General features: G+C 42.2%; 1 protein-coding gene and 1 long non-coding RNA gene across 2 annotated transcripts in view; both read right to left on the bottom strand.

The window, feature by feature from the left end:
* Nucleotides 1-411: 411 nt before the first annotated feature.
* LOC134089687 (uncharacterized) lies at nucleotides 412-1,904 on the bottom strand. Its single transcript, XR_009940116.1, has 3 exons — nucleotides 1,867-1,904; nucleotides 918-1,087; nucleotides 412-659 (listed from the first exon to the last, which is right to left on the bottom strand). It is a non-coding gene; the product is annotated as an uncharacterized LOC134089687 (long non-coding RNA).
* A 12,588-nt stretch (nucleotides 1,905-14,492) lies between these two features.
* Nucleotides 14,493-20,176, bottom strand: part of pi4kab (phosphatidylinositol 4-kinase, catalytic, alpha b) — a gene marked incomplete in the record, with an annotated part of 51,565 nt that continues 45,881 nt past the window's right edge. Inside the window, 10 exon segments of the mRNA XM_062543462.1 lie at nucleotides 14,493-16,315; nucleotides 16,512-16,595; nucleotides 16,821-16,910; nucleotides 17,326-17,485; nucleotides 17,775-17,895; nucleotides 18,233-18,358; nucleotides 18,746-18,850; nucleotides 19,202-19,308; nucleotides 19,546-19,616; nucleotides 19,854-19,926. Coding sequence (XP_062399446.1) covers nucleotides 16,264-16,315; nucleotides 16,512-16,595; nucleotides 16,821-16,910; nucleotides 17,326-17,485; nucleotides 17,775-17,895; nucleotides 18,233-18,358; nucleotides 18,746-18,850; nucleotides 19,202-19,308; nucleotides 19,546-19,616; nucleotides 19,854-19,926 — 989 coding nt within the window.

The raw sequence follows: 20,176 nt of genomic DNA, 5'->3' as shown, positions 1-20,176 counted from the left end.
AATCCAATCCGACTGCGTTCCAGTCATTTGTCCACTGTCGGAGGTCAGAATTTCTGAAGATCCGATGTGGCATGAAGGCACTGTAAGATCTGTGATGAGAAACACAGACATGGGCATTCCTCTGTGAAGCTAGATGGATTTTTGGAGAAGACACATTATGAAAGTAGGCTAATAACTCAACACTAATTTAGCTGTCAGAACACTTGTCTCTAGGCTGTGGGCTGGTTCGAGTGACGAGTGGGTTAACATCATTGTAGCATCATTGTTGGGAGGCAGGGGGCCTGTTTTAATCAGTATTTGTGAAATAAAAACAAACAAGCAGTCTTTTGCTTCATTCATTTATTATTTTATTTGAAAAATAAGAGCGCTGCTTTCTCAAATGGGGCCAACAGGGTGTAGTGTGTCCTCCATTTTAGCACATCCTCACATGTCTAGGCACAAAGCCATTGCGTGACACAATGATTTGTGCCATTTTGACAGTCTGTGTAAGTTTTCCGCTGGTAAAATATGAAAATGGCACTCGTGGCATTACGGCTGAATCCCATTGGAACCATTTGAATATGGAATATCTGCTTCTGATGCGGTTCTCATTTGTCCTGGTGTGTTCCTCCTACAAGGCTCTGAAAAAGCCTCTGGGTGACCTGATGTGACCTTTAAGCCTTTAAGAAAATACACGTCTAATCTTATTAACACCCAATCTATTACACTGAATATGAAACATCACCTGTTTTTTTTGCAAAAAAACAGATTAGATGGATTCATAGATTTTAACTGTATATAATTTATAATAAACAACAATGGATTTTGACTATTTTTCTTACCATTACAGCATAAGAGTTGTGTCTCCGAGCACGAACAAGTAGCCTTAACAGGTGCTAAGCAAATTGATCAGCCGAGTATCAGCCCCAGTCACTCACCCAAAACTCTCAAGTCCCTTCAGGGTGGATTGCTTTTGCATGTCAGCTCGTCAATTTCAGCAAAGCAGCTCCAGCACCAGCACCGTCAATTCGTCAACCGGCCGGAGACGGAGAAAGGAGTGAGGAGAAAACAGTGACAAGCTCAGACCCGCGGTATGACGGTAATACCACTGTAAGAGAAATTGTTCAACAAAACAGTGAATTTGCTCATTCACTGTAGGCTATTCACAGTCTTTGATAATATACAGGCCTACCTTTACCCTTACTCGTCTGACGAAAATGGGCAGAAAAGGAAGGAGGAACAAATACATTTACTTCTATTATTCTTCATGGTTAATTGAAGGACTTAAATAAAGGATTGAATAGATCATAACTGTAAATAATTTATAATAAACTCTTTTTTTTTTTTTTTTCCAAGAAATACTGCTTTGGCAAACAAATCACACACTCATGCCAGGAATAGCACCTGAAATTCCACCCAAGGGAACGAGATGGTTATGTGTTTTCTGATAGAGGGAAACGAAACTGAAAAACAATCTTCTGGCGCCCACAAGACACCTACGGGCGCGCCTCAACAAGAATCAAACTCCATTGTTTTTAACGGAGCAAAGCCCACTGGAAACGTCTGCCGCGCAGCAGCCGCACAGGGACAGAAAACTTTTCTAAAATCCTGCGCGTGAAGCCCACACCGCTGAACGGCGTGTCCGGTGGGCGCAGGCCTTTAGTTAACTACGTACACTGTAATTTAAGACAAGTCCCAAATCAATCAGCTAAGCCGGAGAGTGTTGTGAATGTGAGGCATAACGCGCAACGATCAAGGACCACACACCCTACCACATCCCCACACATCACTCTCACACAATGTCAGTAACCCTCACATACAGCTCCATTACGACAAACATTAAACAGATTTTAACTCTCACATTCACAATTTTTACATTTCACTTACACTTAGATGTCCTAGTGCAGGAGTAGACTGAACCAGACTGTGGCTCAGACATACACCTGCATGTGGGTGTGCCAGTGCAGGTGCAATTTAGCTAAGCATTGCTCAGCTAGACGTCATAACAAGTGCCAGTGGAAAATCCAACACATAGCCAAACTAAATGCCCATTCAATAATAAAAACAACTGTGTTAACTCCTGTGGAGGGAAGGTATGTTACCTGTTAGAGAGTACCCATGGATTTGTATTATTTTACTAAATGTACTGTATATTAAAATCATTTTGTGTACTGGGAATTTCACACTCTTGCCAGGATTTGCACCCGGAATCTTCCACCCAAAAGATGGATGTGTTACTATTACACCACAAGAGTTGTGTCTCCAAGCACAAATTAAAAACGGCAAGTTAAAGAAGGGAGGAAGTAAACAGGTGCTAAGCTAATTGGTCAGCCGAGTAGTCTGCCCCAGTCACTCACCCAAAGGCAATCTACCGTCCATTGGCAACCATACCCCAGATTTTTTTCTGACACAGTCAGTCAATGTTGACAAGCATTGCAGCAATCGCAAATCAGCAATCATGGTAACAGTTTTGCTAGATGGGTGTGCTTACCATGAGCTGTTGTGCCGTTTGTCTGTCGTTGTTGGCTGTTGTGTTCGTGTCTAGTCTCGACGGCGCCTGGTTGTTATGCTCATTTGAAATAGGAGTAACAATGTATTATTTACTTGTTGCCACCGACTCGGTGCGACCCTGCGCGTCAGAACGCCAGCCGCCAGCCTTTTCTGTTTGCTTTATTAAAAATAAAGTAGGAAGGGGAAAAAAAGAAGAACGCTAGCCTTTCGCCATGCCCGCCACTCGACGTGTCACGTAGCAGATTGCATAAGAGATGAACTTATACACATTATAAGCATGCTGGCGACACAGATGTGTTTTAAAAGGTATTGTTTATTAGGATTTTTTTTAGTGACCATCTATCCATCTATTGCCGAGGTTCTCAGGCAATTTAGGTGCTGAGGCTCCCATCCATCTTCAAGTCCTCAGCCGTTCTGCACGTCCCCATTTGACACGGCATCCATTCGACACACCGGCCATCCGTCGCGTCGTGTTGAATGCACTCCGTGAGTCAGATGAGCGCATGCACTGGTCGTTCAGAACGTCCCCCATTTGACACGGCATCCATTCGACATGCCAGCCATCCGTCACATTCTGTTGAACGCACTCCGTGTGTCAGATGAGCACCGACCATTTGGTGCACTGGCCGTTCGGCACGCCCCCCCCCCCATCTGACACGGCATCCATTCGACACGCCGGGAATTCAACACGCCGGCTATTCGACACGCCGTCCATTCGACGTGTCACGCCCATTCAGCACGGCAGCTGTTCGACACGCTGGCCACTCGACGCGACGCCGGTCGTCTGCCGCGTCGTGTCGAGCGTCGAGTGCTGGCCATTCGGTGCACTGGCCGTTCAGCTCAGCAGATGCTTGACACAGCATCCATTCGACACGCCGGCCATTCGGCGCACCGGCTATTCGATACGCCGGCCATTCGCCGCGACGCTGGTTGTCTACCGTGTCGTGTTGAGCGCCCTCTGTGCATCAGACGAAGACCGGTCGGTCGATGCACTGCCCGATCACTCATATAGGGGCCAAAACCCAAGTGTTTTATTGTCGAAAACCAGTTTAATGAGATACAAGCTTTTTTTGTGCACCTGTCGTATTGCTCATAATCTTTGTCGTATTGGTCTTCCAATATGTGGTGATCCTGGGCATCCAGCACCTTGTACTGCTGGGCATGATATTCTTTCTGGGTGATGAAAGTCTTTAGGGTTTGTAGAGCAATGCTGAGGTTCTCCGCCAAAGGTGCTGAGAGGGTGAGCCAATTCATTGTTGCTTCCATCATGAGGTCCCGTCTCCGAATGACAGCAGACAAAAAGATATGTGGCTACAAAGGCTCGTGGGTGGGTCTGGGGCCGGATTACCGCCGCACCGCGGTCATGTGACGCATACCTCAGGTGTGAGTTCGTCACTGTCATCTCCGCAGAAAAAACACCGCAGGTCTGTGCGCGCCTTGTGCTGCTGGGCAATGCGATTAATAATCTTTGTCGTATTGGTCCTCCAATGTCTTCATCCCGGGCATCCAGCTCATAGACAGAGCTTAATTTAATTATTGCCATCTTGTGCTCCAATTCACTGGGCTTTTTATGCGTCAGTACGTGTACATTGAAGACATAAACACGGGATTACCAGAAAAGTTAAAAAAACACTACCCCAGATAGGAAATTAGACATGAGCAATGTCTAAGGAAGCTAAACATCCTCCAGACTGCAGTCGTTGTGAGCTCTGGGTGCTCTTGCTGGTGTGCTGCTCCTAAAACGATTTATTAATTATTTTACATAACAGATCAACTTATACGCATCATAAGCATAATTGGCGAACGTGATGAAAGTCTTCAGGGTTTGTAGAGCAATGCTGAGGTTCTCCCAGGGGGTCAGGATTTGACTGATTAGCTTCGCCGATTAGCAAAGCACTTCCTCGTCGCCATTTTCCAGAAATACATCATGTCCGGTGCCGTTTTACCTGCGTTTTACTCATGCTGATTGGTGGCTGTTCCACTCTCAGCTCATGCACGAGCTAAGTGTGGGCACGAGCTCTCCTTCTGTACCTTACGTCAATCGGTAACCTGGCACTTAATTGGCTAAGTAAAACGGTACCGGAAACAAGCCCCTTGAAACGCCATGTTGAAGCCTGAAAAAATCGTTCAATTTTGGCACTTTTCACTAGCCTAGCATTCCCATTGAAATGAATGGGACTTGTTCACTTTCTCCAGTTCTTATAATACCTCCATGGGTTCTCCGCCAAAGGTGCTGAGGGGGTGAGCCAATTCATTGTTGCTTCCATCATGAGGTCCCGTCTCCGAGTGACAGCAGACAAAAAGATATGTGACTACAAAGGCTCGTGGGTGGGTCTGGGCAAAGATCCTTAAGGCGGAGCAAGATACGTCGTCGTAATTCATGTCTCTGGGCGCAAAACGGGGATCACTTCCTCTGCATAAAGGGGGTGTGTCATGCGTGTCATGTCCATAGACTTCAATGGAAAAGAGGCGGAACAGCTCTGCATAAAGGGGGATGTTGCCCCCCTACCTCTTGCGATTCGGGTTCCAGGAAGTGGCTTCTCATGAAGTATCTTGCTCCGCCCTTAATGATCTTTGGTCTGGGGCTGGATTACCGCCGTACCGCGGTCATGTGACGCATCCCTCAGGTGTGAGTTCGTCACTGTCATCTCCGCCAAAAAAAACCCAAAACTGCCATACCGCAGGTCTGTGCTCGTCACCAATATGTCGTGATCCTGGGCATCCAGCGCCTTGTTCTGCTGGGCAATGCGATTAATAATTTTTGTCGTATTGGTCCTCTACTATGTCTTAAACAATATGGCTTGTCAATTCCAGCAAAGCAGCTCCAGCATCATCAATTCATCAACCGGTGGGAGACGGAGAAAGGAGTGAGGAGAAAACAGTGACAAGCTCAGACCCGCTCCAGTCCTACAATGCACCATAGGCTATTGAAGATGCACACACCACCCTCATTTGGCTACAGGCATAGGGCCGTAAGAGAAACTGTTAAAGGAACACGTCGACTTTTTGGGACTGCCTCCCGGTGGGAAAGAAGGAAAAGGTAGAAAGATATAGGCATTTTTGCGCATCCTCGCATGTCTAGGCGCAAAGCCCTCATCATATTTGACGGTCTGCGCAAGTTTGCCGCTGGTGAAAAATCATATGGCTCTCGTGGCATCACGGCTGAATCACAACCATTGGAATATCTGCTTCCGACGCGGCTCTCATTCGTACCGTATTGAAAATAATCAAATAGATGTCATAGATGGCCCAAAGAATTTCCAGGATGTTCCATGATGTAGTGGCAAACAGTTGTAAATCATTTGTACGTTCAGAGACAGACCATAAAGCGTATGCTGACTGAACAATTTCTATACTGTTCTGAATTATTTGAACATTACCCGTGTAAATCTGGAATCGCAATATAAATAGTATAATATTCAAACATATTTGAAAGTTGTCTTCACTCCAGGAACTGTCACAAGCCGTAATGGTTTTATAAATGGCAAAGATTTTTGATAGCATTTTTACAACATGGCGGAATATTTTCAAATGGTGTTCCCCCGTCAAATGTCCAAGAGATGTCAGATGTTGGATTTCAAATGAGTCCATTATTATTTGACAGACAGCCAGTAAGACAATGCCATATACTGGTAAAGTCCAGTTATTAAACTCAGGTTTTCCCGTGTCATTCATCTCTCATCTGAGAATAGCGTGCTCAGTGAAAGTGGTGACAATTGGTGTCTCTTCACTGAATAGTGAAGTTGTGAAAGGTGGCGTCTCTTCACTGAATAGTGAAGTTGTGAAAGGTGGTGTCTCTTCACTGAATAGTGAAGTTGTTAAAGGTGTCATCTCTTTACTGAATAGTGAAGTTGTGAAAGGTGTCGTCTCTTCACTGAATAGTGAAGTTGTTACAGGTGTCGTCTCTTCACTGAATGATGATGTTGTTACAGGTGGTGTCTCGTCTTACTGTATGAAGAAGTGACCTGAGAAGTAGCCTTTAAATAGGCTACAACTAGGGCGTGTCTACATCTAGCCTAGCCAATAAAAATCTGCCACATCTGGTCTATAATACTGCCTTCATGCCGCTCAGAAATTCATCTGGTCTATAATACTGCCTTCATGCCGCTCGGAAATTTCCGAGTCCCAACTTCCGAAAAAAGAGATCAGGCCGGAAAATAAATACAAGAAACGTATTAGAACTGCTTACTATGGTTGAGCAAGAAGGAAAATGTCTTGGGCGAGTGTTTATAGGATAGTGTTAATTTAGTGACGTTTAGTGGAGTTGGTTAACATCATTGTAACATCATTGTTGGGAGGCAGGGGGCCTGTTTTAATCAGTAGCCTATTTGTGAAATAAAAACAAACAAGCAGTCTTTTGCTTCATTCATTTATTATTTATTTATTTATTTTATTTGAAAATGCAAGAGCGCTTCTTTCTCCATTTTAGCACGTCCTCACATGTCTAGGCACAAAGCCCTCACGTGACACAATGATTTGTGCCATTTTGACAGTCTGTAAGTTTTCCGCTGGTAAAATATCATAATGGCACTCCTGGCATCACGGCTGAATCACATTGGAACCATTTGAATAACATTGGAATATCTGCTTCTGATGCGGCTCTCATTTGTCCTGGTGTGTTCCTCCTACAAGGCTCTGAAAAAGCCTCTGGGTGACCAAATGTGTTGACCTTTAAGCCTTTACACGTCTAATCGTATTAACTCCCAACTCATCACACTGAATATGAAACATCACTTATTTTTTGTAAAAAAAAAAAAAAAAATAGATTAGATTAGTTTAACAGATTTTAACTGTATCATTTATAATAATAAACAACAATGGATCTTTAGTTTACTAAATGTATATTAAATTAATTGTGTGTACTGGGAATTTCACACTTGCCCAGATTTGCACCTGGAATCTTCCACCATGCATGTGTAACTATTACACCACAAATGTTGTGTTTCCGAGCACAAATTAAAACGGCAAGTTAATGGAGGGAGGAAGTAAAGAAGTGCTAAGCTAATTGATCAGCCGAGTAGTCTGCCCCAGTCACTCACCCAAAGAAAGACAGAGAAGAAAGAAAGAAAGATAGAGAAGAGGGGGGATGGGGTAGAAAAGAAGAGAAAAACAAGTATATTTACTTCTATTATTCTTCATGGTTAATTGAAGGACTTAAATAAAGGATTTAATAGATCTTACCTGTAGGCCTATATCTTTTATAAGAATTTTATGAAATTGCTCTGGCAAACAAATCACACACTCATGCCAGGAATTGCACCTGAAATCCCACCCATACGACAATGTTTCCCGACACATGAAAAAATGTGTGGCTCAGACATAGGCCTACACCTGCATGTGGGTGTGCCAATCCAAAGCACTGCTCAGCTAGACGTCACCACAAGTGCCAGTGGAAAATCCAACACATAGCCAAACTAAATGCCCATTCGATAATAAAAACAACTGTGTTAAGTCCTGTGGAGGGAAGGTACAGTACCTTTTAGAGAGAAAACATGGAATTTTACTATTTTACTAAATTTATATTCAAATAATTCTGTGTACTGCAACTCTTGTCAGGATTTGCACCCGGAATCTTCCACCCAAAGGATGGATGTGTTACTATTACACCACAAGAGTTGTATCTCCGAAGCACATATTAAAAACAGGCAACTTAAAGCAACACTTCCCCGTTTTTTTTTTTTAAATTAAACTACGTTTTTCCCTTAAGTAAGACGAGTTGATAAGCTACATTTCTCACGTTTCAATGCGTGCACTCACTGGCTCTGGCGCACGGCGCATCATTGATAGCACTTGTTCATTCATCAGTGTCCAAACAGAGATGAAGGCAGAAGTGACCAAACACCTCCATGTTTTCCATATTAAAATACAGTTACACGAGTAGTCACACAACCAAGTATGGTGAGACAAAATAAAACGTGGTGCATTTAGGGAAAACATGGAGGTGTTTGGTCGCTTCTAACTTCATCTCTGTTTGGATCCTAATGAATGAACTGCTAGCTAAGTGCTATCAAAGTAGCGCCGCGCACCAGAGCCAGTGAGTGTACGCATTGAAACGTGAGAGGTAGCCTATATATCAACTCGTCTTAGTTAAAGGAATACGCCACCCAAAAATGAAATTAAGCTAGTCTCGGTCACCCCCAGAGTTAGAACAGTGAAAAAAACCCGGTTAAAATCCGTCCGGGCATTCTCCTGCTTTGGGAGCAGCGATGTTAGCTTTAGCTTAGAACAGTTGCTGTAGATGAAGGGTGTCAGTGAGCACGTCCTCCAAAAAAGTGACCGAGACGTCTACATTTTTTTCTAAATATATTTTGGGAGCCGTGTGTTCAAAACGAGTACAAATCATAATGCAAAATCGAACGAGACTATTACCTGGGCAGATCTTTACTTGGAACTATTTTCAGCCTCATCGCCGACGAAGCACCGCTAGCTAGGCGCAAAGTTCTCACGTAGCAGTCTTGTAAACTCCCAACTAGCTTCGACTGGAACTTCACAAGTGGTGCTACGTGAGAACTTTGCGCCTAGCTAGCGGTGCTTCGTCGGCGATGAGGCTGAAAATAGTTCCAAGTAAAGATCTGCCCAGGTAATAGTCTCGTTCGATTTTGCATTATGATTTGTACTCGTTTTGAACACACGGCTCCCAAGATATATTTAGAAAAAAATGTAGACGTCTCAGTCACTTTTTGGAGGACGTGCTCACTGACACCCTTCAACTAGGGGAGCGCCGGGTCAATTGAGACACTTTTCAGTTAAACGATCTTTTCAAAGATTACGTTATGTACACAAATTTTTTTATCATGTGATCAACAACTCACATGTGTTGTGTCTTAGTTACAAGTGTAATTTAACACATATGTTGGATGATCAAGCTGTTTTCAAACTTTGAACGTAAGTTGACATTTGTCTCAAATGCCCTACCTATGCGTGTCGTTTGAGACACATAAAAGGGGCAATTAATACAGCATGTTTTAAACAGAAACTACTGACCTTACTCACGTTTTTATGAAGCATATCGGACAACATACTAGTGTACTCGTCATCCCGAAAATGTCACATTATTTCTCGCAATATAACTAGGTCAAACAAATATTTTTGTCCCGTGCGTAACTTCAGATCAAAAAAAAAATCTACCGCATGTAATATTTGTTTACCTCACTTCGCTGAATATCTGTGGATTCATGTCATACACATGTTTTGTTCATTCAAAATATATGTTGTTCATTCAAACAAGTTGTTGTTAACTCAAATCAGTTGTTGTTCCTCGCAAAACAGTTATTAATTCGGTGATTTATACAGATATTGGTCATGTAATGTGGCCACATCCGGGTTATAGCGTTAGGGATTTAAACAGCTGTACCAATTGAACCTCCAGCGACTACTGACACTTAAACCTGTTTTGCTTCTAAACTTCAAAACTATGACATTGCATACTTTAGGGTCTGTTTAAGTACGAATTCATCTGTTGTTTGATCATATTATTATTGCATGGCACCCAAAATAGAACTTTTGATCACAAAAAAACTACCGCATGTAAGATTTTACTTACCGTAGACGAAAACCGGTTCCCGCTAATAACTTTTGAATGGCGTGACGTAATTTCACGAGATTTGCCAGGATTGGTAGGTGTTATGTGCTAGACGTAGTGTCAAAATCTGACGGCTCAAGCTTGGATGGTTTTCGAGGAAATCGCTGTGTATCAATTGCCCCATGTCCCAATCGACCCGGCGCTCCCCTACAGCAAGTGTTCTAAGCTAAAGCTAACATCGCTGCTCCCAAAGCAGGAGAATGCCCGGACGGATTTTAACCGGGTTTTTTTCACTGTTCTAACTCTGGGGGTGACCGAGACTAGCTTAATTTCATTTTTGGGTGGCGTATTCCTTTAAGGGAATAACAAAGTGTAATATGAAAAAACGGTGAAGTGCTCCTTTATGGCCTGTGCAGACTACACGATTTCAGCCCGATTTTGCCACGATTGTGTCGGGTCCGAATATTCAAAGTCGGGAACGACGTTCGAAGGAGGAAGCGTCTTGTAATCTGACATGTTCAACGACCCGCGATTTATTGTCTGCGACATTCTAAGACGTTACGACCAAAAGTCTAGCATGTTAGATTTTTTGGGGAATCTCCTACGACTCCCGTGTTGACACTGATATTGTGACACACGACGAGAAGGCTATGATAAATGATCTTGTAATGTGGCCACTCTTGCGGCCACGACGCTGCATGATTTTGTGGTTCTCTGATGATCGCCTAGTCTGACATGGTCATAAGACAAGTCTCAAATAGGCCGGCGCCCACAAGACATGTAAATAAACTTGACTTGACTTGACTGACTTAAACAAATGATTTAATAGATTTTTAACTCTATATGATTTATAATAAACTCTTTTTTTTTTTTTAATGAAATACTACTTTAGTATTTGCTTTTTGCTAGGAATTGCACCTGAAATTCCACCCCAAGGGAACGGGATGGTTATGTGTTTTCTGATAGAAGGAAACGAAACTGAAGACAATCTTCTTGAAATCATGTGACAATGTTTTCTGACTCATGAAAAAATGTGTGGCTCAGGTAGGCTATACACCTGCATATGGGTGTGCCAGTCCAGGTGCAATTTAGCCTGAAGATGCTCAAAGGAGATGGGTTCAAAAGCAGATGCCGAGGGTAGACTTTCAGTGGCAGATTTTTATATAAAACAAAAATATTGATTTTGATTTTGATGCCTCAGGGTGATCTGATATGGAATGACCTTGAAACCCACCGTGTGACAATGTTAGACTTACAACTGCAGATGAGTGTGCCAGTCCAGGTGCAATCTATATGTCCATATAAATTTGTACAGTTAATTGGTTGTGACCTTTACTGCAGAGACCACAGGGAAATCCGTCAATTACAAAGGTAAGCAACAGAACGACACACGTGTGTGGTGCAGCAATGTTATTAAACATATTAAACATATTAGATTAATATCCATACATTTAGCTCGGCACTGCTCAGCTCCACATCACCAAAAGTGCTAGTGGAAAATCCCCATTTTTGTGGACCTGTGAGGACAATATGTCTGATCAAACTACATTACAAATATATCTTTTTTCAAAATGTTAACTTTAATCTAGACCCTTCGACATAATTTTTCAACTTTATTCTTGAAATGTTGAGTTTAATGCCGATAAATCAACTGTAATCTGGTCACGGAACGAAAAAAAAAATTCTCTTCATGTGTGGCCCTAATACTAGTACTATACACAGAATCAATGATGGAATAGAATGATGACAAATGTTTTGAAAAATGAATCTTTATTCACCCTAGAAATCACAGAGAAAGTATAAATGTACCTGACAAAGCAACACACAATTTCTAAGGATCGATGACTGAAAATGGATACTCAGTCACCAAATAAAAGGCATGAGCTGTGAGCTGCCATCCATTCATGATTGTAAAACAGACAATGCATTAGTGAAGCCCAAAAAATAGATGAGGAAAGACTGTTTCAACCGTTGCTCAGACAGCAGCCCTGTCTTTGCTGTATTACTGAAGCTAAGCAGGTGTGGGCTTGGTTACTTAGATGGAAAACCAGGTTGCTGCTAGAAGTGTTGTTGGTAGATGGCCAGTATGTGGCACTCTTTGCACCAGCCAAACCATGGATCCCAGTGCAGTGACGAGGACACAATGGCTGTCGTGCAGGTGGATACTACACATCGGTGGTGGTTGGTGAAATTCCCCCTTCCCTGTGAAGCACTTTGGGTTTCTAGAAAAGCGCTATATAAATGGAAGTTGATGTTACTGCAGATGTCCGAGACCAAAAGCAGGGACACAATCCCAAAAATGTGTAAAAAAAAAAAAAATGGGGACATTTTCAGTTTGACCAGTGCCCTCCAAAAGTATTGGAACACATGCTTAAAGTTAAATATAACATCATCCTTTGGAAATTGATCTTAATGCCTTAAATGAAAAAAATGGGAAATATTCAACCTTTAAGGGCATCAATTTTCTTTGTGAATGAATAATGAATTGTAAATAAATAAATGTTTTCCTTAGAATACAGGGGTCATAAGTATTGGAACGCCCCGTTATTTCATGGATCCAGGACACTATGCACCCTGATAAAGTCCCTTTGGCCTTTGGAATTAAAATACTGTAACCCCACATCAACACTATTACCCTTCACCATACTAAGAGATTGGCATGTTTTAAGTCAGTTATTAGCTGTTAGCTAATTAGCTGGTTTCATTAAAAAAAAAAAAAAAAAAATAGGTAGACATAGGTAGTTTTTCTGTATTTTCCCAGGGACAGGCAACCAAAAACGGGGACTGTCCCCTGAAATCGGGGACACCTGGCCACTACACTATATGTTACTGTTATCTGGAAAGCGGAATCATAGCCTCAAAGCCAGGAACCTGCAGGTTTATGTCTGCGAGTGTGTCTATCGATCTCATGATCACATACACTCACACACTGTCACTCATCTAGGATCCAAAATGATTAGCCTATTATTAATTATTTGCAATATGTATTGATGAGGACCCCAAACCCAAAAGTTGTATCTTCTCATACAAGTTTTATGAGACATAATTACGAAGTAAATTTTGAATCGTGAATCTTTTAGTGTTGGGTATCCAACATGTCTTGCTGCTCAGCATGTCCTCACTGTCCTCAAACACTACACAGTTGTTCAGTTAACCTTCCTACGCAACAGAGATACAGGCCTCAATTGTAGCAACGTGTACAAAAAAAAGAAAAACGTGGGATTTTTATTTATTGCCAACGTTGTTTTTTCCATGTAGGCTACTGTACAACAATGGATGTTGGTGTGAAGGGTTAATGTATATCGTGTGCCAAAGGGGATGAGGTCCAACAGGTTTTTAGGTGTGACCAGGACAATGTCCTTTCCAATACATTAATGCAAATATGAGTATCTACATCTTGATGCTTTTCCCGACATCACTTCCTTTTAGTTGGAAATATATAACAGCTATTTCCATGCAAGTGTTGACTGACTTGGCTACTGACTGACCTGGCTACTGTACAACAATGGATTTTGGTGTAAAAGGTTAATCAGCATATCGCGTGACAATGTTTCCTGCACGCCAAAGGGGATAACATCAAGGATTACAGTAGGTTTGATGAGGACAATGTCCCTTTTAATCCACCAATGCAAATCAGTATCAACAGTACATGATGTAAATGCTGGTCCCGGCATTACTTCCTTTTAGTTGGAAATGTTTCTGAAATATAGAACAGATATTTTCACGCAAGTGTTGACTGACTTGACTACTGAGAAGTGTGAACGTTTGAAAATGGGTCAGTTTTTTGGAAAGTGATGTGATGTCTTTCACTTTTGGAAATTGGAATATAATGTCCTCACTGTTATTCATGTGTTGGAATGTGGTTGAATATCATCTGTATTTATTCATCTATTTCAAGAATTTTCCTTTCAAAAAGCTTGTGCGCGTCCTCCTACAAGGCTCTGAAAATAATAGAGCATAATAGATAAGTAGCCTTAGTAGAGCATAATAGATAAGTAGCCTTATTTGTGTCATAAAATCTACAGGACAGGGGTACATGGGACATGCAAAAAACATATATTTGGAGTCTACTACATGAGGGAATTTCATTGGTATGCTCCACAGCCATTTTCGGTCATTTTGAATTTTTAGTGTTAAAAGAATGTTGAATATTAAACTAATTTTACCGCAGTGATCTGGCGTTATGACCTTTAAGCCTTTAGAAAATGCACACCTAAGCTATTATTATTAACGATAAACTCATTGAAATGAATTATGAAACTTAACCACTTTGTTTTAAAAATCAATATTAAAAAAACACTTCATCAATGTAACTATATTGTATATACTGTTGTTCAGTTAACCTTCATGCAACAGAGATACAGGCAACAAGATGGGAGTAAACTGTATAGAATGTATACTATTTTGGGTCTACAACATCACTGGATAAACAGAAAGTTCAAAATAGTTATCAGCAATGAATAGGAAACACTCACATCAGATGAGTCACTTCATAATTTATTTGATTAAATATCACAAACATCATACACATTTGAAAAAGACTGGAGGATAGAAAAGGTGATGCAAGATAAGGATGCAAGGTTTGAAAATCAGTTTAGCAAAGAGTAGCCAACTCCTACTATACAAATCACACAAACACGCACACACTCACACTGCAAACATATACAGCCACACATACAAACACACCATTAACAGTCCTTGTACTCTAAGACATAAAGCACAGAACACCTGGGCTTTGTGATTGGAAAATGTAACACCACTCAAACTTGCAGTGAAATATTTCTCACTGTGGAGAGCCTTTCATCTAGAACCCTAGAGTACAGAATATTCTATACTATAAAGTGTTCTATACTCTTTGCCAGAGGTAAACATCAGATGTCATTATATGGAGAACCATGAATTTCAATATCAAAGAGCATCTCCAATGATCCCCTTCTCATGCCAAAGCGTTCTCACTACTCAAAAGATCTGCAACACAGATTTCAAATATTCAGAGGACAATTGACAGATCTGCCATTTTAAGAGTGGACACCTGCCCGAACCAATCAGTAACCTCGATCCTGTGTCATTCAACATAATCAACAGTTATTGGTTACAACAGTCCAATCAGATGCTGGTACAAATACGGTGGAAGCCACTAATAGAGAGCTGTTGTGCTGACATCATAGAGATTTAGCCAATAAGAATGCTGATGCTGGTCAAATATAAGAAAATGTGCTCTAGAATCCTCCTGCTTGCCATGCAGGCATGAACAGTGCAAACCAGTAACAGGCTGTTGTAGGTGTTTCAGGATAGTAAACCTAACATTTTTCTTTTATTAATTTGAAAGCATCCCTGGGCATATCTCAGGGAACTACATTTCCCAGGAAGCAATGTGCACACTGCCGACACTAGCTCAGCAGATAACCAAAGAGGTGAATAGTGTCACTTCCCTCTGTGCTTTTGGATGTATTAAAGTCCATAAAACATCTTTCACTGAATGTGGTGAAAAACTCTGCAGTTTCTGGTCCGTCAAACTGACTACATTGATGTAAATTATAGCCAGGCCTTATTATTGTTCAAGTCAGCCATGCACATGTATAGTTAGTTAACTTACATTAACTAACAATGTATGTTGTTTTGTACTGTAGACTAGTTATAATCGGAGGGTCGCACACATTGTGCTGTTAAAGAGAGGAACAGCGCCCTCTTGTGAATTTGTTTTGTTAAAAGCATGTTGGTGAGCTGGTAGGAGCAGCACCTGTTGAATAGGTTTAGCATTTACCTCACATATATCTGGTTAAAAGTTTAGATTTAGTATTTACCTCACATATGCTGTATGGTTAAAAGTTGTCTCTAAGGCCATGCTAATTGACACTGACTCCCATACTGTGTGGTACTATTCCTTTATCATTGTAGCTGATGTGAAGTAGGCCTACACTGTTTTCTGTTTTTCTCTTGCACCGTTATAGGCTAGCTTTTTGTCCTATCTGTGAAAGAATTGTGGTTACCATTTATTACCAATGTTATTGTTGATAGTAGCAGTTGCGTTTCATAGTTTTTTTTTCCTTCTTTTTTTTCTTGAGATGAGGCGTACAGAGAACAAAGGCAACAGAGAAGAGTAGACCATTCACTAGAATGAGAGAGCAAAGCGGCCAGTCACCACACTTACACATGCACGCACGCGTGCACACACACACACACACACACACACACACACACACACACACACACCACACACAGGCATAGAGGCATGAGAACAGGCACACGTCCTAGTATGGGATCTGGTTTTGGTAGTACTGGATCATGTCGTATGTCTTGCTCCTGAAAGACAAAAGGAGATACAGTTGAAGACTTGCCCCTTTATGACAAATGTGTACGTTTACGACAGTCAAATATGTGACTGTGTTTGTGTGTGAGTGTGTGTGTGTGTGTGTGTGTGTGTGTGTGTGTGTGTGTGTGTGTGTGTGTGTGTGGATATATGTGTGTGGATATATGTGAGAGAGAGTGAGTGTCTTACCTGCTGCTCAGGAAGCAGTTCTGAATGACTTTGATGATGTAGGCTGCTGCATCTTTCTCACTCATGCTGGGACTAAAACGCTGCCTGAACAGATGATCACACACACACACACACACACACACACACACACACACACACACACACACACACACACACACACACACACACACACACACACACACACACACACACACACACACACACACACACACACACACACACACACACACACACACACACTAAATATTAATTCAATAAATCATTATTATACATGAAAACTGTCTTAGATAATTGCCTCATGTAACTCACTTGAGCAATCTGATTGTCTGTCCACGGAAACAAGGCAACCCTGTGTCCAACATCAATGTTACCAGGGCAACAACCGCATCCATATAGGGCCTACAAATTCAGAGACCACACACACACACACACACACACATACACATTCACAGAGAGAGAGAGAGAGAGAGAGAGACACACACACACACATACTGTAGTGTTATTAGACTCATGCAGAGAGATTTTATCGGCAGAGGGTGTAGCATGCATAACTACTGTAACTTCTCAAATGACACATCAACTTTGGTTCACAGGTGCTTTCTTCAAACCAACCTTTCAGGATGTGCTACAGTACAAGTTTATCTTTTACTGTGAAAAAGCTCTACTAATGTCTATGACTGCACAGCATATGGTAATTTCTCTGGGACAACATCACACATAGTACAATGTGCAAATGTATTTTGACAATAAATACACACACACACACACACACACACACACACACAGAGAGAGAGAGAGAGACACACACACACACCTGACGGCCAGGTATCCGCGCACACACATCTCCATGAACCACTTGAAGGGTGTGGCCTCCATCTTTCCCCCCATGATCATGACCATCTCGTCCGTGAGCTTGATGTCTGGCTCCCAGCCCAGGTTCCCGCCCGGAGAGCTCTCAAACATGAAGCCAAAGTCTGCAGTGCACATACACACACACACACACACTCAAGTAGCTGTCCAACCTGATGACAACTTGTTGATTAGACTGTGGGAATGTGTGAGTGAGTGAGCGAGTGAGTGAGTGAGTGAGTGAGTGAGTGACTGAGGGACAGAGAGAAAGAGAAAGAGAGACCAAGAGAGAGAGAGTGAAGAAGAAGCTGATGCAGAGAAGCTGATCTACAGTGAATTAAGTGTTCTTCACTCAAACATGATGTTGCAATCTGTAAATATATATATATGTGTGTGTGTGTGTGTGTAGCTGACCTATGTGGATGAGGTGTCCCTGGCTGTCCAGCATGATGTTGCCGTTGTGTCTGTCTTTAATCTGGAGCAGGAAGAGCAACAGACTGTAGGCAGCCATACTGCGGATGAAGTTATACCTTGCCTGAGAGAGAGAGAGAGAGAGAGAGAGAGAGACAGAGAGAGAGAGAGAGAGACAAAAAGAGAGAGATAGAGGAGAGAGAGAAAGACAGAGAGAGACAGAAAGACAGAGAGAGAGAGATGACATACAGCAGTTTTTCACATATAATTTGTGACTAAAGTGAAATATTATCTCAACGCGACAGATATAATATTCACTCTGCTAATCTTATAGTACCCACGATTTCCCTCACTTTTTGTTGAAGTCCTTTTCTCTTTCTGTCTCTCCCTCCCTCTCTCTCTCTCTCTCTCTCTCACACACACACACACACACACACACACACACACTCCCATCATCTCACCTTCTGGAAGGCCAGTGTGGACTCGTCTCCGTACTGGTTCCTGAAGTAGTCGTACATGCCGAAGTCCGTCTGCCGGCCCAGCTGGTCACGTGACTTGCAGTCTGGGATGCACTCAATGACGCCGCACTGAATCATGGGACGGCACACACTCATTTGCAAAGGCTTGTGGGATATGGTCATACACAACACAATAAGGCTGATGGTCTTGACCAGAGGCGGACATCCCGGGGTCAGAGAGTAAAAGTCCTGCCAAGTATTTGATCCAACCATTTTGGATCCAACCAGCTCATCCTAATTAGCTGCCAGGTAGATCAGATAATTAGTGATATCACCTGTGTTAAGTGCACAGGTAGAAAGAATATATGGAAGGACTTTTACTCTTTTGAACCAGGAATGTCCGCCTCTGGTCATGACTAGCTATAGCTGCTGGTGAAAAGCAAATAGGCAGGGTCTCGTCAGTTTGTCATTGGTCAAAGAAGACTTCAATCTTCAATCGGAGTTTGGTGTGCTCACCCCTGGTGCCGTGGCGACCACTCGGTAGGGGAAGACGTACAGGTCCAGACCCACCAGCTGGAAGATGTTCTTAAAGAGGCCAATGATCTGCAGGGCCAGCATATCCTACAGAGAGAGAGAGAGAGAGAGAGAGAGAGAGAGAGAAGGAAATAGAAAGAGAGAGAGAGAGGAAACTATATTGAGCCATTATATAGATCAGGGACATTTTTAAAGGCTACTAGATAGCCCCACAATCCAACTTTGTCAACACCATGGTACACGCGCACACATACTGTATTACGAAATGCCAACCAGATTACCATTTGTTTGTTTATACAACATTCACACTGAAGACAGAGAGGGAGCGAGAAGGAGATGGAAACTCATCTCTGAGTGAAAGAAACTTTCATCTCCAGATGCTTCATAGTGAACTTTCAGTCATAACATTGTATGTTGGGATGTTGAAGAGGGAGGTACCTGTCTACAGTCATCGCCCACTTTAAAGATGGCCGCCTGCCAACAGATCCTCTGAACCTCCTCCTCACTGCCCGCCTCGTCAAGAGAGTCTGACCGGCACAGGAGACCTACACTCACACACACACACACACACACACACACACACGCAGATGCACACACGTTAGATATAAATACATGTAACATACAGATACAGTATGTGGTCAAACACGGTTAGCTCAGGTTGAACCCCCATTGCTAGTCCCTGTTGTCTGTTAAATCTCACTAACCTTTACCTTATGTGTACATACACACACTATACATACAGTATATTCACATACATACTGTACACAGTACATTACACACACCTTCTTTTTCCAGCTCACTGACTCCACATCGCTTCACCTTGAACTTGGCCAGGTATGGAGCTTTGGCAGCACTACAGAACGGATGCAGACAAACAGACAGAGAGAGAGACCGACACAAGTGTGTTTGAACAGTAATATTGACTCTACATCCCTAATAAGCATTACTATTAGATGGCAAGGATCAGGATCTTCCATCGGTCACTAATCATATAGTTAATGTCTACAATACCAGCCAGTAGGTTGTACATGAGCATGTGAATTAATGTACACTGTCCCTTTTAAACAAATAAACACCAATATAAACATACCTCTGCATGGGAGTGCCAGACTTGTAGTCGATGTCCAGCACAATGGCCTCAGGGTTACTGGGCAAGTAGCAGCCTAAAGAGGCAAAAGCAACACTTAGCATTTGATTGGATCAGTAATGTCATTAGGGCTACAGGACTACCATAAAACAGGGATTAAGAGTAAGTGTCTCCATAGGATGCTAGTGCTGATGCTAAATGTGATGATAGACATGTCCCCACAGGATGCTAGTGTTCATGCTAAATGTGATGATAGACATGTCTCCATAGGATGCTTGTGCTGATGCTAAATGTGATGATAGACATGTCTCCATAGGATGCTGATG

The sequence above is a fragment of the Sardina pilchardus genome, chromosome 8 (assembly GCF_963854185.1).
Source record: "Sardina pilchardus chromosome 8, fSarPil1.1, whole genome shotgun sequence".
NCBI lineage: Eukaryota > Metazoa > Chordata > Actinopteri > Clupeiformes > Clupeidae > Sardina > Sardina pilchardus.
Note: the sequence above shows the minus strand (reverse complement) of the source record. Positions and strands in the feature narration are given on the sequence as shown.